A 27,581-nucleotide genomic window follows, 5' to 3' on the forward strand; every position below is an offset into this window, starting at 1 on the left:
GAAGCAGTGTTACTAATCCGTCTCAAAACAGGGTTGAACTCCAGGAGCTGGAATGAGCACAGCTGGTAAATCTTCTAAGATTTATGTTCCCTAGACAAGTCAAACAGAGCTTCAGCGGGGGGTGGAGCTTGTGTCTCATTCTCCAATCCCATTCTCCAATCCCTTCTGCACAAACTAAAAGGGGTTTAGATAAACATCCGCTACAGAAAGAACATGCAGGTGAGACTTTCTTAGATGCCTTAAAAATATTTAAATGGAACAGGATTCATTTGCATACAATTTACAATAAACAGGTTTACTGTAAGACTAAAAGTGATCAAATAAATGTAACATTACACCATAAATATATGGTTTAAAGTTTGGTGCAAATGGTGACCATGAGGCAAAGAGAAGAACGAAAGCAAATACATACTGCATATTGATTTTTTAATTTGACAAAAGACTAACAAATTCAATTATCTATTCACGTAAGAGTAAAAACAGTGCAAGATACACCAAGAGAAAAGCAAAAGCACCATAAGATGGAAAATGTCATCTTTTCATCATTTTTTTATTTCAGTGTATAACATTAAAAACATTTTACTAGAGCAGCAGCCACAGTTTACAAATATATATCTAACAGCTGTTTTGAAACGGTCCTATAGGCATCATTGTTAATCAGGTTATGTCGCTCTATTCTGGTGTGGTAAAGTATGCAAAAGTGGACAGCTGCTCTTGTGCCAACTTTAACATGTGACCACACTATTCAGTGTTGTCTCGGGTTAAATATAGACATTAGTTACGCTTCAAGAGGGAAAACCTATGACAAACGCTGAGCGGATAATTACTTCAAAGCCTATTCTTTTAACATAGATCACACTTATTGAAACTGTCAGAAGAATTATACCTTTGGTGCAGCATTGGTGACTATCGTCTCCATATCAAATAAGCTAACCATGTAAAAATATGGTGCTGGAAGGACAATATGACTCAATGAGAGTGGTAAGCACAAGCTAATTCAAACTTTCTTACAGTTTATTCAATGTCAGTCACAGCCTATGATATACAAAGTACTAAAGTATGGTAAAATGGCTTATCTGCTGCCCTAGCATACTTTGTGTGTGAGGTGATATTTGGGGCTCTGTATCATCATGACGGGGGTCACGGTATGCTGTGGGACAGTGAACTCCATCAAGGCTCTGTGGGAAACCAGGATAAAGAAAAGCAAAGATGAACTTAAGAAAGAGAGAGAGCAGAGAGACGGGAGAGCAGTGGGTAGGTACGTCTATTACTGTCATGTATACCATAGGAAGCATATAAAGACTTATTTTAAAACAATGGTTGTCGACTGGTGGGTTGTGACCTAAAAAGGGTTGCAGGTTTCTACGTGCAAATACTAAAGGTAACACTTTAAAATTGGGACCAATTCACACTATTAACTAGTTGCTTATAAGCATGCCTATTATTAACATATTCGCTGTTTATTAGTACTTATAAAGCACATATTCTGCATGACCATATTGTACATCCCTAATCCAACCCAATACTTAAACTTAACAACTACCTTGTTAACTATTAATAAGCAGCAAACTAGGAGTTTGAGGCAAAAGTTGTAGTTAATGGTTTGTTAATAGCAAGAATTGGACCTTAAAATAAAGTGACCATACTAACCATTAATTCATGATTAGTTATGATAACAAAATACTCTTCAACATCAGTGGTCAAGCATCCACACAAACTCTATGGTTCATCAGTTACTTGGTAGAAGCTAGTCAAATTTGACAATATGGAAAGTTGTTTGACATGACCTCATCCCTTGAAAACCAAGAACTAAACTATGTGAGGTGAAAGAAGATACAAACCATACTGCATCAAATGTGATTTATGGGTTTGGGACCACATTGAGTCATTACTTGATGTCAAATCGAGACTCAGAAGAATAACCAGTTGAGAACCACTGCACAGAGTATGCTTTTGTCTATCCTGTGATACTGAATAGTTCAGAATCTTTGGCGTAGGTTGACAGGTGCCTGGGAGGATCGTATCACTTTGGCCAAGCTAAAGGCAAAAGTTGTGACAGAGGAAGGACGTGTCATTCTGCGGATTGAAAAGGAGGAGTGGAAGGTAAAGCATTTTGTTGCCACTTTCAAATTAGAAGTCAAAAAAAAAAAAATCTGTTAACTAGAAAGGAAGATGCATGATTGACTTGAAAAAAAAATATTTACCTCCCTAAAACCTTCACTAAATGTAAATAGGTGTGTTTAACTTACACTTGGCACAGGTGTCAAATCCTTCTCCTGGAGGGCCACATTCCTGCAGAATTTACCTCTTGAAGACCTTGACTAGTTGTTTCAGGTGTGTTTAACTTGGATTGAAGCTCTGCAGGACACCCTGAAGTACACAGTAACAGGCAACTACAGCAAAGGTGTCCAATCCTGCGACTTAGACTTGAAGCAGCGCTGCACACACCGATCAGTGTCTGGGCTTCCTGCAAGGTTTGCTTCAACCTACCCCAACACACCTGCCTAGGACATCAAATTAACATCAGACACCAACCAGCGCTGCACACACCGATCAGTGTAGGACATCAAAGTACCATGAGATCTAGATTGCAGATGGGTCCTTGCTTTTGTGGTACTTTGATATCAAAAACCAATCAGTCTGTTGACCAGACCTATTTTGAAGACCTTGATTAAGTGGTTCAGGTCAGGTGTGCTTAATGGAGGTTGGAGCTAAACTCTGCAGGAAGGTGGCCCTCCAGGAACAGGATTGGATACCCCTGACTTCTGAAAGAGTTAGCAGTTTTAATTGGCTAAAAACATCCATCAAACAGCTCACATATTTACAGATTTAACGGTCTATCGTCTTTAATAAGTTGTATTTATTATTTTTTTGTATTGAGTGTTTGATTTCTACTGTTTCCACTCTTTCTGCAGACTCTTCCTCCAGCTTTGGTCCAACTCTCAAAGATCCAAGAATGGCAGTTACACCGAATAGGACTTCAAAAAATCCCACGGTTCATCTCAAGCTTCGAAAGCCTCATAGTTTTGGACTTGTCTCGTAATTCAGTCACAGAGATTCCCAAAGAGATTGGTCAGTAAAAAAAATGGGTGTCACCTGTACAAACTTTGACTTTCTTTAGCTGAAGTAACTCTCAGATACGTTCTTCTAAATAACAGGCAAACTAACTCGGTTACGCGAGCTGCTGTTGAGTTATAACGGAGTAAGCCATGTACCAGAAGAACTTGGCAGTTGTGAAAATCTGGAGAAACTGGAACTTGCAATGAACAAAGGTCTGGATGAGCTGCCTACTCAGGTATCAATAACGTTGAACACATGTATATATACACTTCATATTTTGTCTTTAAACATCTATATATACCTACCACCTGTGCTTGCTTTGATCTAATTTCCTTAGCTTAGCAATCTAAAGAAGCTGTATCACTTGGACCTCTCCATGAACCAATTCACCACCATTCCAGATTGTGTGGTCAACCTTCCTTCTCTAGAATGGCTAGACATGGGCAGCAACAGGTTGGAAAGTTTGCCAGAAGATATTCACAGGTAAAAACTAAAAAACTTCGGATCATCTTATCACTTTCAACTTACAACCAACAAAAAAAAGAACCAATAATAAATAATAAATCCTATGATTGGATGCCCCAATTTAATCTAGAATGGAGAAACTTCACACCCTGTGGCTCCCAAGAAATGAACTAGAGTACCTGCCAGACAACATCAGTCGCATGCAAAGTTTGGATACGCTAGTTCTGAGCAAAAATAAACTACGAGACATTCCTCCACTTATGGAGGGCATGAGTAACCTCAGGTAAGCAGCAAAGTACTGCGATCAATTTGTAGAACTTCATCACCAATAAAAAGCTTAATTAAAGCAAAACGATTATTCTACAGGAAAGCCTGAAACCTATTTCATGCAAGTATGGGAATGCAAATACTTCTTGGACAGAGTTGCAAAATACCAGTGAAGCATTTGTGTCCGCATACTTGCGCATTTTACAAATCATTACAATTACTAAGCTCTTGAAATGCTCATTCTGCAGGTTTGTGAATTTCCGAGACAATCCTTTGACATATGATGTGATGCTTCCTGATTTAAAAGAGGATGTAGATGAAGAAGACAATGACAGGGAGATGTTTGGTCGTGACTTCATGCACTTCTACATCCAAGAGGCCCGGAAAAGAGGTTATGCCGTACTCAATATGTATTGCTTGCAAAACTGTTAGCAGAACTTTATGATAAAATGTTGCATAAATAAAACAGACAAGAAATTAAAGCCTTGAATGCCTATTAACGACCAATTTCTGCATTTAACGTTTCTTGCAGGATCCCAAACTTTCGCATCAGTGCTAAATGTGACGTTGGATGGCGTGTCAGAGACAGCATCGTCTTTGTAATTAACATGCTGGCTTCTGTCTGCTCGTCCGCCTTCAGGCTTGATCTTCCGGTCCATCATGCCAAGTTCTATGAAGAGCACTTCTCGTCTTTTAAATGTAATTTGTCTTTTATGCTGTTTGTTGGAGTTGCTGCTTCCTGCTAGTATGTCGTAACTAATGTTTGTGGATGAGCTAAAATCAAAAATCTATAAACACTGATGAAATAAAATGAAGCATATGTGTCCTGCACTTGTTTGTTTGTTTTTAAAATGCTGTTGAGATTTCTACTTTAAATGGATGTGAGAACGGCAGTGAGTAACACATTCTCCAATGAAACGTCTCTGCTTGTGTAGTATTTCAGGCTAGTTTTAAAGCCTTTTTGCTGGAGATAATACAATCTGCCATGGTCAATCAGACGTTTACAAAGCCGTCCGATCTGTTCCCGATCTTCAACTGACATCAAACTGCAAGAAAAACGTTTACAAATGAGATCATGATCTCAATGCAATTGGTGTTGGTCGACCACCAGAAAACTCACCCTTTGAGGGTATCTGGTAAAGCTTCCTCGCTCATCTCATGTTCTTCCTCTCCATCTCTTTTATGTTCGCTTGTTTTTTCTGTTATCTTGGAGGCAAATTTTCTCATCCCACATGTGGCCCAGCTCGACATGCGCTGAAAGGCCACAAACTCTTCCGGTCCAAGACCTTTCTGCCTGAAGAACTCTTTTCCCACGTAGTGTCTCCAGTCACAACGGTGGTGGCAGCAAAGAGCGATAGGCAGTCCTGACACTATGAGCTTCTTACCAGTTTCCCTGCCTTCGGTTGAGGGAACAGGCTTATCACAAGCACCCTCATTCTGATGGGGTTTTAAACGCTTGGTTGGAGGTTCATCATCTTCGTCGGAGCAGTTGTGCTCAAATAAACACCGAAGGGCCAGATCTGTGGAGACAAGTTGACAAAACTCAATCTTGTAGCACTGATACCATAATGAAGTTTATTGAATCTTGTCTACCAGTTGCTGCACCACACAGGTGCTTCCCAACACCAATAACAGTAAGTCCTTTTTCTCTCAGAAGAGGGACATTCCCTGAAAGGTACGAAGAAGAAATCTTATTTATGAGAAGATCAAGTTTAAGTTTAAGACCATTAGGACTAGTTTAGGAAGCTAACTCACGTAAATCAAGGTGCTGAATATCAACCTGAAGCCTATCGAAAGTTGAGCCTGCATTTTTGTGCTTGCCATCTACCTTAAAAAGACATGAAATTTAAGTTTAACCTTACTTTCCAGTAGGAAGAAGTATATTTTTTCCTGTTTTTGAGGGAAGAATAGCTTCATGTGAATGACGCCACACCTTAAAGCGAGTACTGGACCTTTCCACAAGTAAAAAATGCACATTTACAGCTGCTTTAAGAGCGATGTGAATCCAGTGGGACAGTTTTCCCTTCCCTGCTCCAAACTCCAAACAAATGTAGCATCTGTTTGGGCAGAGCAGTTCCAAAACCTCCATGTTTCCAAGAATCGAAGCCTGTGAAACCGGTAACATTTCTTGAAAACAAGGATAAACAAAGACTTTTTATATAGTATGTGTGCTTTGACGGTTCTGGAGTGATTCACCTGTTGCTCGAGGTGTTTAAAGGCAGAATCTCCATTCTTTGGGTCATTTAGAGGCTCATTTTGGTATCTAGTCCTGAGGGAACGGGTAAACATGTACGAATCCCTTAATAATTACATAAAAAGGTGATATAACCAGATTTAAGTCGTGCGATAAAACTCAAGTGACGGCTGCATACCTTTCAGTGCAGTTTTGAGTTTCACAATCAGCTCATCCAGTTCCTCTTTAAATCGTTCGGCGATGGTTATCTGCATTGATGCATCGTTTTTAAGCACATATCTATTCTTTAAAGCCACAAAATTTAGAAACACATGCTCTCATAAGCAATACAGTCACCTCCTCTATGGTTTCATCTTCACTTGCAGAACCAGCATTGATGTCTTTCACGTAATAAATCTAATATGAACAAATCAAACACAGCGGTGTGGTTTACACAACAAGCATTGCGTTATGCCACATTGATTAGATTTTTTTAAATGTAGAAAAACATCGCTGAAAAAAACACAAGGGCAGGTGGAGTTATTTATACATACAGGTTTTGGTTTCTCCTTAGAGTTACATTTCTTCAGGTGTTTCGCCAAATTATCTTCAAATACAGTGCTGTTCAAAACAGGACAGAAGGTTTTTAAATATAACAACATCAGAGTTCAAAGTCTGCCACTGAGACATGGGACAAAACCCTACTGGTTATACTGGTTTTAGGAATAATCAAAATTGAACTTGTTTTAACCAGAGATGATCGCTAATGTTCTTAACACAAATGTACAACTAATTTAATTTCTCTTTATTCATTTTTCTTGTTTTTTTTTTTAATAAATTACATGACCCTTAAAACCACCTCAGACTGTACCTCAATATTTCACACTGACTATATGACAGAAGGATACAGAGTTTAATTCTAAAATACAACTTTTTTAAGGTTCTGAATATGTCTTTAAAGTAACATAATTACATTTATTTATATCAAAGTCCTTAAAATGCAAAATATGGCTATTTTATTAACAGTAACATGTTCTATCTGACTGCGGCCATTCAACTGATGTAGCTAAAAATCAGTCATAATTCATTCATTCACTTCCAGATTTGTCAATTATCATATTAATTCATTTATTAATAAATATTCGAGCCATATATAAGATTTCTACATGCATGAATCTGAAACTCTGGTATGATTTCTTTGATTCAGTTTGGACTGAACTACTTAGTTTTTAAACTTTCTCAAACTTTTTAGAAGAGTGAACATCTTACTGTTTGGGGTCCAAAGGACAGGGTATTCGTTTTTTATCACTCTCTTCACCCTACATGGAAATTACATCAAAGTTTGAGCAAACAGTAACTCATTAATGAACTAATATGAATAGGGGCAAGGTAAGTAGTAGTGCGTGCATCCATTCAGATCAGCATAACATTGACATTATAACGCATTGTCATTCACATACAGCATTAGCATGTTCCCCGCAGAAGGTTTTCCCACTTCCAACAATCATCTTGCAGTATCGCTTCTTTTTTACCACATAAAAAGCACATCGTCCAGGTAAAGGCGCTAACACGCCGTCTGCTGCGGACCCCTCCATAATGACAATAACGCGACTACCTCACTTCCGCAAGCCATTTCAAAATAAGAGCCATGAACAACAGCACTGAGAAAAATAAACAAATAACGCATATATTTTATTTATTTATTTGTTTGTCCGTATAATCGTTAACTTTTCTTAAAACTGTTATTAAACTGTTATTATTATTATTATTATTAATAGTAGTAGTAGTAGAAGTTCACGTCTTTTACTGTGGCTGTTTACCAAAACCGGTAGTGCATCGTCATCACGAGTGTTGTCAGTCAGCTGTTTATTTACGTGTTGCCGTATGACGTCGTAGTTCGTGTTTGCGTTGACTTCACGAGCGGCAGCACGCGCACAACAGACTGTGAGATGTTTGCTGAAGATGCTTGTGAAGAACTCTGCACTATTAGCAAAGACTCACGTGTGTGAGTTGGGCATCACGTGCTCTGTCATATCTACGATAAAGCACAATTAATGGAAATCCTTTTTCTTTTTAATTAATGCATTTAAACTGTTATTGCGGAGTGACTCTGGATCGAGGATGGTAGCGTGTCTCCAAACTCAAGTCATGCTTTAACTTAACTAAAAACAGGCAAGTCTTCTTCATAGTTCTTTTTTAAAGTCAGAACTTATGCAAGTATATTTCCACTTTACTTTTTTAATAGATAAGTTATTTTTGACATGTTTACAGCGGATTTTATGATTTATTAGTGTTAAAGAGATATCCTAATTATTTATATATATATATATATATATATATATATATATATATATATATATATATATATATACTATACACACATACATATATTATTATATAAATGATTTATTATTATATATATGATTTATATAATTTATTTAGATTTTATATATTATTATTATTCCTGTTTGCATATTTTATTTTTGACCACACCTCACCTAATTAAGTGATAAACCCACATCCTGATGATAAATTCAATGTATATAGGAACTATCTTTCAGAACGGTTAGCTAGTTTTATCGTTTTAAGTGTCAGTTCCCATAAAGTTCCTCAATAGAAATGATATGAAGACAGGTTGATCAAGTTGAACAATCCCGGGGATGATTTGCTCAGACAAGTTTGTATCAAGTCTTAAAGGGACAGTTCACCTGAAAATGAAAATTCTGTCATCATTTGCTCACCCTCGTGTCGTTCCAGACCTGTACGAGTTCCTTTCTTACGTTGAACATAAAAGAAGATGTTTTGAAGATTGCTGATAATCAAACAGTTGGTGGTTCCCGTTGACTTCCACAGTATTTCTCAATGGCAACCACCAACTGTTTGATTACCAGCCATCTTCCAAATATCTTACTATCCCTTTAAGACGTCCAGAAAGCCACAGGACAGTTCACAGTCGACTTCACTGCTGTGTGCTACGAGATTATCTTCCATGAGCTCCCTCAAGCCACTCATTTACAACTGTTATAGGCAAACAATAGCTTTCATAACTTTGTGGTCTAACTAGTTCTTTCCAGGAAATGATTGACAGTCACACTAAAGCACATGATTTTTAACCTTTTTCATTCATTTCAGTTGTGGTTTGACTCTTAAACATATACATTACACGTTTTTTAGTGTACTGACCTACATTCAGCACAAAGAAAGCTTTAAACGGTTATTGCGTTAAAAGTGAGGTTGTTAATCTGCATACCAACACATTTTTCCTGCTTAGTTGCTTCAGAGGGCGACATGTTAACCCTGTAAAGCCTGACATATGAAATAAAAGTCAATGTTTTTTTTTTTTTTTTTTTGAAGTGGAACAGTTTATTGAACCTTTAGACAAAATCTAAAAAGAAATAGTTTTCATATGTGTTTTCGTTGAGTATCTTTCATAGGCTTTTATGGCTCATATATGTGAGGATGTGGAGCTCATACTTGAGGGAGAAAAACATCTAAACTCAGAGGAAATGTATTAAATTTGCTGTAAATGGCCAAAATGTTAATTCGGTAAATTCTGATAGCTAATGTAAATCAATGAAATCTTTATAACAGACTACTTACACTGAAAAATTTAGGGTAATGATTCACATCTTTTTTTTTTTTTTTTTTTTTTTAAATGCCCTAAGAGCAAGATATTTATTTTTCATTGGCTCAAGTTAACAAATATAGATGTGAATCATTACCCTAATTTTTAATTATTTTCAGTGTACATCTAGTGCTGTCAGGTGATTAATTGCATCCAAAATAAAAGTTTCTGTTTACATAAAACATGTATTTGTGTACTCCGTGTATATTTATTATTTATATGTAAATGCACACACATACAGTATATATTTTGAAAATGTTTACATGTATAATTTTTTAGAATTTATATTATATATAAATAAATTTAATATACAAATATAACATTTTCCTTTAATATATACATGAATGTGTGTGTACTTGTATATACATAATAAATATACACACATATATACACATATATCAAACTTTTATTTTGGATGCGATTAAGTTTTAGAGGGAAAACCATAATTCAATGCAATACAAAGATAATTGAGAGACGAAATGTTTCTCAAAAACATGATGTATCATATTCGATGCTCACATTTTAACATGATTTTCCTAAAAAATGAAAGAAAGAATTATTATTTTTATTTTTTTTAGAAAAGGTCTTTTATTTGCTAAAGGAGTATAAACGCTCAGTCACATGACAGAAGGCATGTGGTTCTGATCGAGTTGATAACTTATCAGATATGACACTCTAGGCTATACAGGGTTAACCTGTAAAGGATTTATCATATTGTCAGGTTTTCTTTGGTGCTTTTGCACAAGATCTTTAATACAAAGGTATTTCTGATGACGGTTCTGCTCTGTTTATGGCGTTTTACATGAAAACGAATGCGTATCAAAGCAGAGTCATGTGACGCTCATAGTTTTCCTCCAGTCTAAACAAGGAAATCACATGGCAGATGTTTCAAAGAATTCGCCTTCATATGTTTCCTGGTAGATTTCACGCCTTTAAGAAACACTGCACTTACTCTGTTCCTCAAGTCTGTGATTTTTGGTCTGTAATGCTTTTTTTGTTTTGTTGGTGAAGTCATGGAGGAGCTGGATCCAGAGGAGCGGTTCCTCAGGGACGCCAGGAACGGGAACCTAGAAGGGATACAGGAGCTTTTGATGTCCAAGATAAAGGAGGAGGCCGAAATCGACATCAACTGCAAGGGTAGAACACGTCATTAGGTTTCTGTTGTCCATTGGTATGTTTCTAGACATATTGGAGTACTTCTAACAGCGTTACGTTGTGTCAGGCAAGAGCAAATCTAATCATGGCTGGACTCCCCTTCATCTGGCCTGCTACTTTGGACACAAGGATGTTGTTGAGGCCTTATTGAAGGTATCGATCGTCTCAGCTTTCTCTATTCTCGTATACAGTATGTGTACATGGGTATGTTCATGAGTAGAATTTGTGCTCAGTATATTCGTGTCTAGTTTTAGCTCATCTGTGCTTCTTACAGGCAGGAGCAGATGCCAATTTGCCAAATAATGTCGGAGACACACCTCTCCATAAAGCAGCATTCACTGGGAGAAATGTATGTATCGTGTATGTTCATGCACTGAGAGTATGGATGTTAGCTCGAGACAGACTGATAATCAGATTTTACCTTAAGTTTTGTTTTTAAATATTGGATTTACAGATTATTGTTTTTTTAGAAAGTAAATAACTTTTTTAAATATGTAGCAGCCCAATGAACAGCCCTTAATAAAGATGAAAAATGTGCAAACTTTGAGAACACAAAGACATTGTGTAACTGTAATGATAATTTGTATTAACTAAATAATTTTACTGAACTTTACTGTTAATTTTATAATATTAAAATATATTCAAATTTCTTATTCAATGTATAATATCATTTAATAAATAAAATAATTTTTAATAACATGTTTTGATTTAATTGTATTATTTTTAAATACACTGAATACATAATACATTGAATATAATAATCAATATATGAAATATATATTATTTAATTCAATAATTAAAGTAATTTAAAGTTTTTAATACATTTTTAATTACATTAATAAAGCATATTATATATTTTAATAATATATATTAATAACATGTAATGTATTATTTAAATTATATATATATAAAATAGTTATAATATTTTAACAAATGTTAAAATACAATTTAAAAATTTAAAATTGAATTTGAAATGTGAGTGTGTGTTTGTGTGTATATATATATACCCCAATGTTGAAAATAATATATATATATATATATATATATATATATAGTTTGCAAAAATAGATAACTGTTTTTTATTAATTTTCATAAAACATGTTCTTTATTGTATTATCAGGTTTTTATTGTATTTTATTGTGTTAGTTAGTTAATTTTTTTTTAGCTATTATTATTTAATCAAAACAATGGTTTCATTATTAAAAATATATTATAAATTGTGTATGTATATATAGGTGTGTGTGTGTATGTATATATATATATATATATATATATATATATATATATATATATATATATATTTACACATATTTACATTTTAATGAAGTACTGTAATTGTACTACTTTATTTGATACATTTTAATGAAACACTTTATACTATTTGTATACTCTTATTATTATTATTATTATTATTATTATTATTATTATAAATAAAAACAGAAGTTGTTTTTATTGGTGTAGTCTAATGATCATTATTATTGTATTAAATATCAGTTCTGCACATTGGTTATCAGTTTGTTTCAGGCGATCACTAACAAGTGTTATACAGCTGAGCCATATTAATGTGTACAGCCTCATTTTTCACAAACATAACTACTCGCCTGCATGCTGAATACTGATTGGATACTGAAAGCCGAGCACTGATTGGACTCTGAATACTAACTGAATGTTGATTTGGCCGTTTAGGAGGTTGTAATGTTGCTTCTTCAGTACGACGCTTGTGCTTCTGTCATCAACGGGATGGCCCAGATACCTAAAGACATTACCCAGAGTGCTGAGATTAAAAGCATGTTGGAGGGTAAGTGCATGAAATCGTACCGAATATGACTCTGCTGAATGATTCCTAAATTATTACCATTTGATTTTGATCTTCTAGCTGCTGAGAGGACTGAAGAGAGGAAACTAGAGGAGCAGCTGCTGGAGGCGGCGCGAGAAGGAGCCATATCTACCCTCACAAGACTGGTAACCTTGCTAACTACTCTGAGAAACTTTGCTGTTCTACTCTGTTTCTAAACTAGTTTTTTAAACCGTAATATCTGATCTTCTGGCTCCTCATGTAGCTAAACATGAAGAAACCCCCGAACATAAATTGCACTGACTTGTTGGGAAACACACCTCTGCACTGCGCCGCTTACAGAGGCCAGAAACAGTGTGCCGTCAAACTCCTGCAGCACAAGGCCAACCCCAACATCAAGAACAAAAACGGTAATGAGCTCCACCTTACTATAGCCTCATTTTTTTGAAAGCAGTCAACACTGTTGCGTTTTTCGCCAGGTCAATATTTTCTCAATTCGCTGTACAACTATGTGTTGTTTTAGGTTTGTTACTATCATAGTCATATTTTTACAATTTTAGTACATCTAGAAATTAATATGACACTTTATTTATTTTCATTTTTTTGTAAACAAAACAAAATAACAGTGCATGATTTATATATATATATATATATATTTAAATAAATATATATATATTTAAATGACCTGACTTTTTGTGGTCATCTGAAACATAATTTTTGCATTTTGTTTCTCATTTGTTTTCAGATCAGACTGTTTTTGATTTGGCTAACGATGCAGAAATGAAGCAGATCATTACTGGAAATGTTATGAAAGTAGGTTAATTTATCTGGACATTTGTGATATCGCAAATATATATATTTTAAAAATACCTTGTCCATCACCATATCATATCATAACACTGATGTATTTCTCATTTTACACTTATTTACAGTGGTGTGCCTTTTTTTGTGAATTTTGTTTTGTTTTTACAACACTTTGATTTCTGCAGGGCATGACGCGACATGTTAAAATGTTCGAGGGGCCTCTTTGGAAGGTATGTTTTTTTAAAATCTATGTTTTTTTTTCTTGTTTTATTCTGTATTTCAATTTGCTTTTTTTATTTTTATTGCAGAGTTCAAGGTTTTTCGGCTGGCACTCCTACTGGGTAGTTCTTCAGGATGGAGTCTTGTCATGGTACCCTAAACAGTGAGTACCTGCCTCTATTCCAAAAATGTGATGCACTAATTAAAATAAAAGTATAATGTATAATAGAATTTAAGGATAGCAAAATTACTGAAATTAAAGACTTATTTAGCAAAATGTACAGAAATAAATAATTTAAAACTTCAGTTTTAATTGAAATGTTTCATATTTGAAGAAATAAATACTGTAAAGTTATTTTTCAACTCATCAAGGTCATAATATATAATAAAATCTAATGATAGGATAATTGCTTTAAGACTCATTTTGGAAAATCAGACTAATTTTTATGTTTCATTTAATAATTTCAATTCATTTTCATTATTTTTTTTATTTCAGTGTCATAATATATGATAAATCAATGATAGCAAAATTTCTGAAATGAAAGTCTTATGTTGGAGTATTTTAAGAAATAAATATTTTTATATTTTTATTGTAGTGTTCCATCCTTATATTATATCCATAAAATGTAATCTAATGTAATGATAACAAAAATGCTTAAATTAAAAACTTATTTGTCTTTGAAAACTATTTTTTATAACTATTTTATAACTCAATTTCTGAAATGAAAGAGTTTAGCAAACTTTTGAAGAAATACATGTGAAAACTGTAATTTTTATTGTAAAATTTCATCCTTTTTTAAATCATCAAGTTCATAACATGTAATAAAATGTAATAAAAATATATCTAGTTAAAATAAGACTTAATTTTGCAAAATTGTAAAAAATAAATACTTAAACTGTATTTTTTATTGTAGTGTTCCATACTTATATTAACTCATTAAAGTCATAATATGTAATAAAATGTAATGATAGAAAATGTCTTAAATTAAAAACATATTTTCTTTGAAAGCTAATTTTTATTGTAATATTTAATCTTTTTTAACTCTGTTTCATAATGTATAATAAAATATAATTATAGTAAAATTTCTGAAATTAAAGAATTATTTAGCAAGATTCAAATAAATAAATATGCGAAAAGTGTAATTTTTATTGTAAAGTTTCATCCTTTTTTAAATCATCAAGTTCTTAACATGTAATAAAATGTAATAAAAATAGCTAAAATAAGACTTAATTTTGCAAAATTTGAAAAAATAAATACTTGAATACTGTAATAATAGCGAAATTGCTTAAATTAAAAACATTTTCTTTGAAAGATAATTTTTATTGTAATATTTCATTCTTTTTTAACTTTCATAATGTATAATAATTACAGTAAAATTTTTGAAATTAAAGAATTATTTAACAAGATTCAAAGAAATAAATATGTGAAACCTTAAATGTGAAAAAATACACATTTGAAAACTAATTTTTATTGTAGCATAACTCAAGGTCGTAATATATAATACTTTTTAATGGTGTCAAAATTACTTATTTTGCAAAATGTGCAGAAACAAAAATTTGGCAACTGTAATTTTTTTAGCAACTTTTCACTATTTTTTTAACTCATCAAGTCAGATGCAGATTCAAACACACAACGGCAAGGTTGCAAACCACTAACACAAGCGCAGTGCATAGTAAGATCCATTTGATGAAATGAAAAAAAAATGAATAAGATGCTGATTCATGTTTAGTGGGATTGTTAACAGGTTTTCCCAAAACTGCTTTTTCTTTTTCAACTGTCAGATTAAAGCGAAAGATAACAGCTATTTCACCATCAAGTGCTTTGACAACAGTGTGCACCATTTCAAAGTGTCACAGAAGAACAACCCCGAAGCCACCAGAAAAGTAAGATTCCCTTCAGCTCTGTTGTGTAGTCCAGACCGGAGTGTGTCATGTATGTTTGTGTGAATATGTGTGTGTTGTTTTTCAGATGTGGCTGGAGGCCATAGAGGAACATTCAGCCTTCAGCACGCATTACTGCTCACAAGACCCAGACAGCGAGGAAGAGGACGACAACGTTGTGTCTGTACATGAGCTTTCTGACTCATTTCAGGTGAGAAATCACATCTGCATCTTGGTTTGTTGATGAAGTCGCATCTTGACGATCACGTCTGCTGAGAAGATGCACATGGCCTTTCTTCCTCATGTAGCTGTTAATCATGTGACAAAATGATCTATAAGCAGAAAAAGATTGTATTATTTACAAAAAAAATTACAAAGACGAATACTGCCAGATTAAAAAAAAATAGTTGAAAAACAAGTATTTAAGAAATACATATTTGAAAATGTATTTTTTATTGTAATGTTTGGAGAAAAAAATACATGTGTGTGTGTGTGTGTGTATATGTTTGTAATGTTTGTAATATAAAATTTAAAGTTTTCAATGTATGTTTTAAAGTATAGTATATATAAACTTTTAAACATACATTGAAAACTTTAAATTATATATTACAAACATTTTACAAGTACAGACAATAAGGCTATGTAATACTAAAATTAAAGTTTAAATTATTCATTTGATTTTGTTGTTTGGATTATGTGACAGTGTTATCTATGAGATGAAAAATGTTGTATTGTTTACATAAACGACAACAAAGATGAATACTGGCAGTGAAAACTATTTTTTGTTCATTTTTAAACACATACATACATATACGTAATAAATTAATAAATATACACAGTACACACATATTATGTAAACAGACAGTTTCATATATAAATATAAATAAGGCAACAAATAGTGTAAATAAAATCAATATATATATATATGACTATAATATATATATATAAATATATACATACACAAATATAAATGACATAAATGAACACTAAAATGACAGGAATTAAAATAAAATATAATTACAAATTTTAATTGTTTATTTTATTTAATGACAAACATTTTTAATGATATTAAATTAATAAAATAATTTATTAAAATTTTTATGCACAATAAAAATGGACTATAAATAGCCAGTATTATGATATGTCTCACACTCATAAAATTTCTGCAGTTAAAAAAAAAAAAAAAAAAGTGTTCTGACTTTCCTTTTCGCTCTAACCACAGGAAGTGGTAAAGTTGACTAACCCTGACCCTTTCTAACAGTCTTAGCCTTTCTCTTCCACACAGTATCCTTTTTTATTTCTGTGTGTTTTCTTGTTCCTCTTTTGTTTTGCAGCGGGCCGAGGCGTGCCATCAGAGACTGGAGACAGAGATGCTGGCCCTCCTGTCCATGGTCAAAGAAGATGGCCTGGCCGAACGTAAGAACTTAAATCATCCGCTGCATCTGATTGGCCAAAACCACATATGCAGATCTGCTAAGCCATAGTGCATTTTTATATTCTGGCAGGACTCCCTGCAGCCATCGTTCAGAAGCTGAAGGAGGTTTGTGAAGCCTCCAGTGAAACCTGCTCCTCACTGCACCAGTGTCTGGGGCTTTTTTCCAAACAGGAAGGAGTACGTACCCATTTCACTGCACACATCCATTGCTATGAAGCTACTTGAGGAGGTTATTATAAGCGCCTGCTAAAAACTGAGTCGTGGCACAGTGGTCAACGCATTTGTAATGTGTTGTGTTTTTTAGCCTTGGTGCTCACTTTGACTACACAGGTTCGAATTTAGCTGCAACATTATACATTTGATCTCCCTATTTCCTATATTTGTCAAATAAAGAGGCTAAAACCCCAAAAATAACTTTTAAAAAATAAAAACAGCTATTAAATTCATAGTTAATGATTACAAATACATGGGAAGTATAAAATATGTCTACATATAGTGGATTTTAAAGCGTGTCTGTTTTTCCAGGCACGCAGTGTGAAACTGAAACAGGAAGTGGAGAAGAATAAAATCCTGTCGGAGGCTCTGCAGACGCTGGCGACTGAACATCATGAGCTGGAGCAGTCGGTGGTCAAAGGATCGTCGCCCCGCAGCGTCCTCAGCGGAGACGAGTTCTACGACGCTCTGTCCGGTTCGTATGCTTGAGAGTAACACAGCCAAACATTCAAACACTTCTGATCAAAAGATTGGGGTCGGTTTTTTGAAATCTTACAAAGGATTTGTATTTCAAATAAATACTGTTCTTTGAACTTTCTATTCATCAAACAATCCTGAAAAAAAAATTTAGTTTCCACAAAAATATTAAGCAGCGCAACTATAATAATAAGAAATGTTATCAAATCAGCATATTAGGAGGATTTCTGAAGGATCTTGTGACCCTGAAGACTGGAGTAATGATGATGAAAATTCAGCTTTGTTTCCCAGAAAAAAATACATTTTAAAATATATTTAAATAGAAACCAGTTCTTTTGAATTGTAATAATATTTCACAATATTACTGATTTTACTGTATTTTTTACCAAATAAATGTCAGCTTAAGAGATGTATTTAAAAAATATTATCACTGACCCCAAATTTTCTAACTGTAGTGTACTTTCTGTCATCTAACACTTACTTAAAATTAATCTTTAAAATACAAATAAATTAATAAAACCTTTCACAAATATTTTTTTCAAATCTTTTACTGTACATTACGTTGTTGTGATGGCATGATGTATGTATTATAATAAACCAGAATACTTTGAAAAATACACTGAAGAATTTGGCCAAGTATCTTATTTTATTTCATTTTACTTTACTTTACTTTATTTTTTATATATGGACTTTTGCCTTTTTATTGTGCAGGTACAGTAGTAGAAATAAAATGAATAAAGTTAATGTCTCATTTACTTGTAGTATTTTATTTATAAAATATACAAATCTCTGTAACATTTTCAGATGCACATTTTCCCCTATTTTTATCGAATAAAATAGTAGAGTGACAAAAAAGATTAGAAGTGATGTGATCAGAAAACCACATACTGTAGATCGAATCCAAACCTGTGTTTCCCACATGAGCACCAAGGCTCATCAATGTCACCTTTTAAGTTTTATGAGTTTTCAGTTATATAAGTATATCAGTTGAAGATTATCACATCCTGATTATCATTTTTTCGTATGATATCCATGGTGTACAGTATAATTATGGACAAAAAGCCAGTGTAAAACTCAGCCATATCAGATCCTGCAGTGTGACTGCTGTTACAGTAACAAGTACATCTTCAGAATGAGCTTCGTAAGTATGAGGCACCTTTCTTCGGGACGTGTCCAGTCACTTCCGACTGTGTGGTTGCATTAAACGCCACCTGATCCCCTGCTCAGGTTTCCTGCGAGAGCCTGTTGCCGTCGGCCGCTCATTGTCCGTCTAAGCCATGTCTGTTTGCGTTCTGTTGCCGCAGATTCGGACTCTGAGCCCTCGCTGAGCGGTTGTGACGAAGACGAAGAGGACTTCAAGTCCGTGCTCTACTGCAGCATCTCAAGTAATCTCAGCGGCAGGATGTCCCAGGATGACCGTCGTGGAGAGGAAGAGGACAATGATGAGGTGGCCACAGTGAACGGAGTGAGGAAGCACAGGTGGGAATACCTAAAACACAAACAGTACACTATCACACCAGCTATTTTGTGCCAGATATTTCTTGCGTAACAACATTAGTTAAATACGTTTTTGAAAGTTAAAAGTAGCTAGAAATTCCCAATGCATTTTAAATACAAACAAACTTATGCGAGTATAAAAATAAACCATGTCTCAGACGTAACATTCAGCTCTGTTTGTTTTTCAGTGTCACTTTGTTGTTATTTGTCTAGTTTCTTAGACGCAATCTTCTGTGTTCTGTTTTGGTTTGAATCTTGTGGTAAATAATTTAGCGAGCCGAGGCCAGAAGAGGCGCTCATAATGAAACGGTAAAAGATTGATGAGGTTGCCGAGTTTAACGCCGTAATTTGAACTTTTAAGGCTCGGGATGTTGATTGACGTCCCGTTGACGAATAGCTGACTGACTCTGCAGCCAATTACAGAGAGTTGTTTCTATTTACTGGATAACTCTATTTTATAATATTGTATTTAGAAAATGCAAGTTGATGTTCATATGATAAATATTTTTTTTTAAATAATAAAACATATTTTTGTGTAAATATTCATAATCAGATTACAGTCACTTTATGGAGTACAAGATTACAAATAATTTACACAATGACAGTAAATTATTCATAATTTATTGATTCTCCCTTTTTTTTCCCATGAAGCAGGGATTCACAAATTTTTGTCAGTCAAACCCCTAAATTAACACCTAAATTATTTAATTAAAGTCATCCTGAGATTTGAAGTTAATATTACAATTATTTTACAACATATTCACGTGTTCTCTATTGTTGGTTAAAGGTTTTTTTTTTTTTTTTAAATAACAATAATCCCATTCAAATCTACAAACAAGTTATGTCAAAAGTAAGCTAAAAGTAATCTGTGTGTGTGTGCGCGCACGTATATATGTATAAAATATTTTTAAAGAAATAATAATTGTGTGTAAATACTTGTACTGTTTGTATATTAATACTATGTAAAATGCAAAAAATGCAACAAGTATCGACATCTCTTTATTGTTATGTTGACATTCAGCAGGTACAGTATAAAAAGAGCAGGTTTCTGTGTATCTTGAGCACTTTGAAACTGATCGGGACACTGGCCTTGCTTTGTTGAATAAGATATAAAGCTTCCGTTACCTGACTGATAACGCCAGTCTAGACGTCTTCTGTCTGCATGACAACAGCAGAAACCGTTTCCATGGAAACAACTAACTAGTAGTGGTTTCTTACTGTAATCAGACATTTTTCAGAAGCTGACAACGCACAGCTCAGTTTCCTTTAATTATTCCACAGGTCAAGTTTACCAGCACCCATGTTCTCCAGAAATGACTTCAGCATCTGGAGCATACTGAGGAAGTGCATTGGGATGGTGAGCTTTTTACTATCATACTATCATGTGTCTTTTTCTGTCAAAACACTTTAATTAAGCACCATATTTTGACTGATTCCATCTCTGTTTCAGGAGCTGTCTAAGATCACCATGCCTGTTATTTTTAATGAGCCGCTGAGCTTTCTACAAAGACTAACAGAATATATGGAGCACACAAACCTCATCCATCAGGCCAATGCTTCAGACGACTCTATTGAGAGAATGAAGGTAAAAACAACAAACATATTTGCATGTCCCTGAAGTATCTGAACATCAGTAAAACCATGACAGGCCTATCGTGCTAAATAACTATGAAATATGGCCAAATAATCACCCAACTTTCCCAACTTGAAATATTAGTAAAATTATTTTAATTTAATTATTTAAATTAAATATTTTGTAAAATAAATAACCTTAAGTAATAAATGTATTAAATAAATTTGGCAGTTTTTTTTTTTCATTTATATACTATAATTATTATTTTATAACTAGTGCTGTCAAACGAGTAATCGTGATTAATAAAAAATAAAAGATTACATTTGTTTACATAACGTGTGTGTGTGTGTAATGTATATATAAATACAAACACATGCATGTATATATTTTAGAAAAAAATATGTTGTTTATATATTAAATATATTTATATATAATATAAATTATATGAATATAAATATATACATTTAAATACATGTAAATATTTTTAAAAAAATATATACTGTATGTATGTGTATTTCTATATAGCTACAAAATGAATATACATAGTACACGCACATATATTATGTAAACAAAAACTTTTATTTTGGATGCGATTAATCATTTGACAACATCTATACCATTATACTGGCGATCACCTACATTGCTCTCAAAATTTACAAAAACCCATGTATACTGAGCTATAATTATTACTTACTGTAGTTAAAAAAATAAAAATAACTACAATGTCCATTTGCCAACATTTCCAGTTTTATGAACTTTTCAATAGGCTTTTTAATGCATTTTAAACAGATATTTCTTGGATTTCAAAGCCCTATGAAATCTCTTCTAATAGCTGCCTGGATGAAAAACTGTCTAACTTGTCGATTTCTAATATATATATTCTAAGTAAACAAACGCATGTGTTTTCTATCCAGTGTGTGGCTGCGTTTGCTGTATCAGCCGTGGCGTCTCAGTGGGAAAGGACGGGTAAACCCTTCAACCCCCTGCTAGGAGAAACGTATGAGCTAGTCAGGTAAAGAGAGATTCCAACCCTAATTGAATGCTAATATTTTAGCTTTGACATTAGCATGAAGGTGCGGTCACATTTATTTATTTTTTTGCTAATGTTTTTATGGCTAAATTCAGTTATTTCAATAGTAATTCAGCCGATTGTGAATTTCGTGTGAGGGACGAAAGATTTCCCCACGCAAATGTTGCAACGGATTCAAGTCATCTTTGTGAATTGCACGTTGACGAACAAACGTTTGGTTTGAAAGTGACTTCTGTGTGAGCAGTGCTTCATTCAGCGCTACACTATTGACAATGCTTCAGAATTTCTCTAATCTAACTGCATCTTTAACCATCTGGTACTGCTCTCATGGCAGACAAAAATTATGTTTAGTTTTAAAAAAAAAATTTCAATGAGATGAATGTATTATATTTAAGTTCGGTAGTGTTTTTATTTAATATTTGTGACTCTGGACCACATAACCAGTCTTAAGTCGCTGGGGTATATTTTTAGCAATAGCCAAAAAAACATGGGTCAAATTAATATATATATATTTTTTATGCCAAAAATCATTAAGATATTAAGTAAAGATCATGTTCCATGAATATATTTTGTAAATTTCCTACCATAAATATATCAAAACTTAATTTTTGTATGAAGTAATTTTGTAATACAGGGGATTTTATGGTACAAAATTATATTTATGTATTAGTTATGATCTATTTATAACCTGTTAACACTTTTTGAGCATATACCTGAAAAAGAAATTTCCAACTTAACCGTCATACATCTCGATTACTTTGGAGCAATGACTTAGTTTTGGTTGTAAAAAAAAAAAAAAAGGGGTTACGTGAAACTAACAAAAAGTATGTAAGTTTAATCTAAACAAGTTGTGTTTCAAATTTGAGGTTGATATCTCAAAAAATTAACTCTTAGTAGGATTCAGGATTTTGTTTGGGCGCAGTACCAAACGTTTCCACTAGATGACATTCACTTCCCATTCATTTCCAATGCGGCCATTTTTGACCATGAATGCTACAAGTGTCTATGATTTTTTTAGTATGTTGTTCACATAGCAAATGCCAAAATCTTTACCAGGTTTTGTACCATTCAGTTAATTACGTAATTTTTTTCAAACAGCACCAGAGGAGGGTTAATATTAGCAATTCAAATGTGATTTTTTTTCATTGTTAGCAAGCATCACTTTTTTGCCTTTTTAATGTTAATTTGTTAGCATTTAGCATTGCAAATGTGATTTTTCAATCAATACATCAATGTGTTGTGGTCTTGTAGATAGTTACCATGTTTTTTCCTCAACCTTCAGGGATGATCTCGGTTTCCGGCTGATTTCAGAACAAGTGAGCCACCATCCTCCCGTCAGCGCCTTTCACGCAGAGGGTTTGCAGAAGGACTTTGTGTTTCATGGCTCAATCTACCCCAAACTGAAGTTCTGGGGCAAAAGTGTGGAGGCCGAACCTAAAGGCATCATCACTCTAGAACTTCCCAAGTAAGCGTCTACTCTGGGTGCGAAGACGCTTTATTAATATCCACACATTGTTTTTTGTGCTTTCAGCTGTCCCTGTCCATTATTCGTAAATTTAGAATACATTTTAGTATGAAAGTCATTGGTGAATCATGATTTATGAAAATGTTAGTACACAGATTTTGTTTATTGGCATTGGCGAATAATAACCTCGTTGCAGGCATAATGAGGCATACACATGGATGAACCCCACGTGTTGTGTGCACAACATCATCGTGGGACAGCTGTGGATCGAACAGTACGGCAATGTGGAGGTTATCAACCACAGGTATCAACGAGACTCTGAAATATACTAGTTCTGGTTTAACTTCACTAGCTTTACTAATGCAGCCCTTTTGACTTCTAATTCCCAACAGAACTGGTGAAAAATGCTGCCTGAGTTTCAAACCGTGTGGCCTTTTTGGCAAAGAATTACATAAGGTTGAAGGCTACATCCTGGACAAGAGGTCCGTTGTTTGAGTTCAGTTTCCATGATAAACGTTCATGCCATCACTACATTTCTATTTTACATTGATTACTTGTGTATTCCATGAAAAAAAGAAAGTGTGCAACCTTTATGGGAAATGGACGGAGTGCATGTACACAGTCGACACCGCTACATTTGAAACTCACAAGAAGAACGATAAGAAAGCATCGGAAGACAAGAAAAGCAGTAAACAGGTGTTTCTGAATGTTTTTATACTACATTGTATACCCATATAATGATTCCAATCCGATATGGCTAAATGTGAGCGATACACTGTATGGTTTGTAACTGTTTGCTTGGTGTTTCTCAGTCATCAGACTCAGAAGAAACACTTCAGTCAGGAGGAGATTTACTGGAGGTGATCCCAGGAAGTCAGCTGCTCTGGAGAATAGCACCTAGACCAGTCAACTCTGTCCAGGTCTGGCCCAGAATATGAGCTCTGGGAAGCCTTTTTACTGTGAATGGCGTGTTAAAATAATCAGGTTTCTTTTTAGCAACAAGATGTGAACAATATGAGCATTTACATGATTTTAAAATAAAAAGTACTATTTTTGTGTATAGTTATATCCAATTTAACAACTTTGTCATAACACTGTAAACCCTGTAAAATAAGTACAGCTCAAGGTTTAACAGAAGAATTTGTAAACGTTAAAAAAAAATCACAATTTTAATAGTATAGCCATAACATGTGAGCAGTATATGTTTACAGGATTTAAAAAAAAAAAATCGTACTAAGCTTTTCTGTGTAAAATTTAGCCAATTTTACACTTGACAGTGACAATGTCGAAGCCTTAAAATGACAGATTTATTGTTCAAATAAAACAAAACAAAAAAAATAAAATAAATTACAATTGAATTCAATACAAAACAAATTTAAAAGAAATAAATAATATATTAATCAAAATAATTTTTGTTAATTTTATACAATTTTATGATGGAAAATTGGCTCATACTAAGTGCATCACCCTGACCTCCACAAGAAAACAAGCGATGAGTGGAAATTATTTTTGTAGTAATCAAAATATGCCACAAATGCTGTTGATTTGAGCATCCTTTGAAATCTGAATTTTCTAATTTTCTTTATTTTGGTTTCATTTGCATGTAAAAAGATGTACAACTTCACTACATTCGCAATGCAGCTCAATGAGCTGGACAAAGAGATTGAAGCGGTCATCCCGAAAACGGACAGCAGACTGAGGCCGGACATACGAGCCATGGAGAACGGAGACATCGGTTTGTGTTTCCATGCACCGCTTTGTGCCATTGCTGATGATGTATCCAAGTCATACTTTATATTCTTAGAACTTATCACAAATGAGCTACATTTAAATATTCAGAGGTTGAATAACTTCCTTTTTGGACATCTTAGACCTGGCCAGTGAGGAGAAGAAGAGATTGGAGGAGAAACAGAGGGCGGCACGTAAGAACCGCTCTAAGTCGGATGATGAGTGGAAGACGAGGTGCAGAAATATTTCATATTTAATATTTGCACATTTCGCTGTTTGCGTATTCAAAAAGTTACTACTACAGTTATTGTTAACACTCAAAAATCATAATAAATTAATATGGGATCTCCTTCAAACAGTACTTATTTTTTTCCATTTTTGATGAACATATTGGAAAATACCAGTAAAAATAACTGTAGTATCTAAGATGCACATGTAACATTTTTTGTGATATTAGGGTTTGCTTGTGACTAACTGCGTGACAAATTCTATTGTGTTTACTAAACTTGGTCATTTATTTAGCTCATTGATGTTTAACAGCACTCGTAGTTCTGGTTCAGTGGGTACTGTCCTTTGCATTTAACCACATTTTCTCTTTTATTTCCTCTGGCATTATTATGTGTCCTGTGACTTTGCTGCGGTGAGCAGAAACGTCGCCTTGGGCCCCAGGTTTGACGCTTGCTTTGTTGCGCTGTCTTTTGCATTCAACTGTTTCAGTAATTTATTTGCCTTGAGCGACTGGGATCTAGCCACAGTCTGTAATTATAGCACAAGATGGGTTGTTTGTGGTAGAACAACTTGTGTGACAGTAGTCACATACATAATGATAGTAAAACATTTGTTTTGTATATAGGGGTTCACCATTATGAGCTTTTAAATACTATTTAAATTCAATAATTTATGATGGAAAACAACTAAAGAACTTTTAATACTAGTAGTATTACACCAAATGTATAAATATATAGTATGTCATATCTACAGTCTTTTTAATATATGCAAATGGCACTTCACACTAACAGAATGAATTTTTTTAATTTTTAATGTGGAATAAGACAATGTAAACAGAGCTCTCTGGCCTTCTACTGCGAGAGCATTGTGAAACTGTACACCTGGTTTAGTTGTTACAGCCAAATACTCCACCGAATCTATTCAACAAAGAATAAGACGATTGTAATGGGGGTCAATGAAACATTTTTTACACATGTTTGACTGACCCCAAGCAACTCAACGTGACAAAACTAAAATGATCATGTTATAATGTTTTCTTGCCTGAAACAGGTGGTTTCATCAAGGTCCAAATCCACACAATGGCTCTCAGGACTGGCTGTTCTCCAGTGGCTACTGGGACCGTGATTATTCTCAAGTACCGGACATCTACTGACCTACAGGAACCTTACATCAATAAATTGTATAGTCAGGACTACACGTAACGTAACTATAAAACTATGCACCCTGCGCTGGTTGACCAGGTGAACATTTTAAATATCATAAATACTATTGTTTCAAGAGAGAATTTTATTTTAAACTCACTAATCTGAATTTAGTTTTACACTTTCATATTTACATGCATATGCAACAATCAAGGGTCAGATTGTGATATATCATGAAGATGATAATTACAAGTTGGGTTTGATATAGTAATATCAGTGTACTGTATAAGCAATAATGATTCTGTTTTAGTCTTATGAAAAATGAAAAGGAAAAAAAAAAAAGATTTGTTAACTAATATATTTTGGGTGTCCCCCAAGGCTCAAGTCTGAGTCCGTTTTTTTTTTTTTTTTCATTGGCTTAAAAATGAACCTGGCATTTCTTAAGTTGGAACATTCCCACTGTGTTGAGTGTGGAATGTGGTATAAAACAACTGGTTGTGAAAATTACTGTTACACATTTGGAATCTAACATTTTAAAATTCAGAGTTCATATTCTCCACATACAATGCAGTATTTAGCACAGTGTCCATTTCTGCTGCTTTTTCTGTTGTGAAGGGTTTTTTTTTATTTTTAAGAGAGAAAACTCTGTGGTGTCACTAATATATTGATGAATGTCTTTTGTTATATTATAATATAACAATCTTATTTTAATTATGTATTTATCATGAGTCAGTTATTTGTCTATTTTTAAAGTATAAAGTTGGTCAGGAACTTGAAGCTGTACTGATCACTTGATGCAGTACTTTTAACCCCATGTCGATTTATTTTGTGTGTTACATGTGTTTGTGTGTATATTTTGTAGATTTATCTAACAAAAATTCCTACAGATAATGAGCATAATGAGAATAATTCTGTGCATAAAAGGCATTAAAGATTATATTTAGATTACATCTGAAAAAATAAAAAACATAAAAAGGTGTATGAACATTTTATGCTAAATCAAAAACAAGACAGAAACACTTTGTTTTTAAAGGGGTCATGATGCGATTTCAATTTTTCCTTTCTCTTTGGAGTGTTACAAGCTCTTGGTGCATGAAGAAGATCTGTAAAGTTGCAAAGACTAAAGTTTCAAATCCAAAGAGATATTCTTTATCAAAGTTAAGACTCTGCCACGTCCCCCTAAAACGGCTCATTCAAACACGCCCCCACATCTCTACACAAAAATCACACATTCCCACCTATCCACCTTGTTAAATTTGTTTAGAGGGACAAATCCTGACAGATTTCTCCTCTTTTCTCTCACTTTTACTTCAGAAAATCAAACTTACCATCTGAGTTCTGCAAACCAT

General features: G+C 33.8%; 3 protein-coding genes across 6 annotated transcripts; 2 read left to right on the forward strand and 1 right to left on the reverse strand.

The window, feature by feature from the left end:
• The first annotated feature begins 70 nt into the window (after window positions 1-70).
• On the forward strand, window positions 71-4,607 carry lrrc39 (leucine rich repeat containing 39). Its single transcript, XM_042748751.1, has 9 exons — window positions 71-981; window positions 1,089-1,258; window positions 1,998-2,103; window positions 2,916-3,072; window positions 3,159-3,295; window positions 3,398-3,543; window positions 3,656-3,808; window positions 4,041-4,183; window positions 4,325-4,607. Exons 2-9 carry the CDS (start codon window positions 1,131-1,133, stop codon window positions 4,393-4,395), a joined length of 1,041 nt encoding a protein of 346 aa, XP_042604685.1. The 5' UTR covers window positions 71-981; window positions 1,089-1,130; the 3' UTR covers window positions 4,396-4,607.
• Window positions 4,216-7,590, reverse strand: LOC109052798 (tRNA:m(4)X modification enzyme TRM13 homolog). Its single transcript, XM_042748752.1, has 11 exons — window positions 7,426-7,590; window positions 7,235-7,284; window positions 6,520-6,586; window positions 6,323-6,382; window positions 6,161-6,234; window positions 5,989-6,091; window positions 5,726-5,899; window positions 5,548-5,620; window positions 5,386-5,460; window positions 4,913-5,312; window positions 4,216-4,838 (listed from the first exon to the last, which is right to left on the reverse strand). The coding sequence occupies exons 1-11, from the start codon at window positions 7,558-7,560 to the stop codon at window positions 4,664-4,666; spliced, it is 1,386 nt and encodes a 461-aa protein (XP_042604686.1). The 5' UTR covers window positions 7,561-7,590; the 3' UTR covers window positions 4,216-4,663.
• Window positions 7,591-7,849: 259 nt separating this feature from the next.
• Window positions 7,850-27,211, forward strand: LOC109052800 (oxysterol-binding protein-related protein 1-like). Of its 4 annotated transcripts, none has more exons than XM_042749030.1 (29): window positions 7,850-8,137; window positions 10,602-10,727; window positions 10,813-10,898; window positions 11,020-11,094; window positions 12,432-12,543; window positions 12,622-12,707; window positions 12,806-12,950; window positions 13,286-13,353; window positions 13,530-13,574; window positions 13,653-13,726; window positions 15,173-15,236; window positions 15,346-15,447; window positions 15,533-15,655; window positions 16,779-16,860; window positions 16,950-17,056; window positions 17,405-17,567; window positions 18,874-19,048; window positions 20,348-20,423; window positions 20,517-20,651; window positions 21,554-21,651; window positions 22,952-23,134; window positions 23,331-23,438; window positions 23,527-23,616; window positions 23,704-23,830; window positions 23,947-24,054; window positions 24,746-24,869; window positions 25,006-25,096; window positions 25,511-25,531; window positions 26,141-27,211. In XM_042749030.1, exons 2-29 carry the CDS (start codon window positions 10,604-10,606, stop codon window positions 26,241-26,243), a joined length of 2,895 nt encoding a protein of 964 aa, XP_042604964.1. In that variant the 5' UTR covers window positions 7,850-8,137; window positions 10,602-10,603; the 3' UTR covers window positions 26,244-27,211. The 4 variants fall into 4 exon arrangements, with proteins under 4 accessions (XP_042604964.1, XP_042604962.1, XP_042604961.1 ...); XM_042749028.1 differs by lacking the exon at window positions 7,850-8,137 and adding an exon at window positions 10,240-10,507 and having other exon boundaries at window positions 16,962-17,056; XM_042749027.1 differs by lacking the exon at window positions 7,850-8,137 and adding an exon at window positions 10,241-10,507.
• The last annotated feature ends 370 nt before the right edge of the window (window positions 27,212-27,581 follow it).

The sequence above is a fragment of the Cyprinus carpio genome, chromosome B22, assembly GCF_018340385.1.
Source record: "Cyprinus carpio isolate SPL01 chromosome B22, ASM1834038v1, whole genome shotgun sequence".
Classification (NCBI taxonomy): domain Eukaryota; kingdom Metazoa; phylum Chordata; class Actinopteri; order Cypriniformes; family Cyprinidae; genus Cyprinus; species Cyprinus carpio.

Bases quoted from the DNA above. Each gene is read 5' to 3' on its own strand.
- LOC109052798 (XM_042748752.1), bottom strand. From the start codon at position 7,560: ATGGAGGGGTCCGCAGCAGACGGCGTGTTAGCGCCTTTACCTGGACGA. The intron at 6,383-6,519 runs GTATGTATAAAT...TGTTCATATTAG, and splicing joins CTAAGGAGAAACCAAAACCT to ATTTATTACGTGAAAGACAT. The intron at 5,621-5,725 runs GTGTGGCGTCAT...TGTCTTTTTAAG, and splicing joins GGTCCAGTACTCGCTTTAAG to GTAGATGGCAAGCACAAAAA.
- LOC109052800 (XM_042749027.1), top strand. From the start codon at position 10,474: ATGTTTCAAAGAATTCGCCTTCATATGTTTCCTG. The intron at 17,568-18,873 runs GTTCGTATGCTT...CTGTTGCCGCAG, and splicing joins GTTCTACGACGCTCTGTCCG to ATTCGGACTCTGAGCCCTCG. The intron at 21,652-22,951 runs GTAAAGAGAGAT...CTCAACCTTCAG, and splicing joins GAAACGTATGAGCTAGTCAG to GGATGATCTCGGTTTCCGGC.
- lrrc39 (XM_042748751.1), top strand. From the start codon at position 1,131: ATGACGGGGGTCACGGTATGCTGTGGGACAGTGAACTCCATCAAGGCT. The intron at 1,259-1,997 runs GTACGTCTATTA...TCTTTGGCGTAG, and splicing joins GACGGGAGAGCAGTGGGTAG to GTTGACAGGTGCCTGGGAGG. The intron at 3,073-3,158 runs GTCAGTAAAAAA...TCTAAATAACAG, and splicing joins AGAGATTCCCAAAGAGATTG to GCAAACTAACTCGGTTACGC.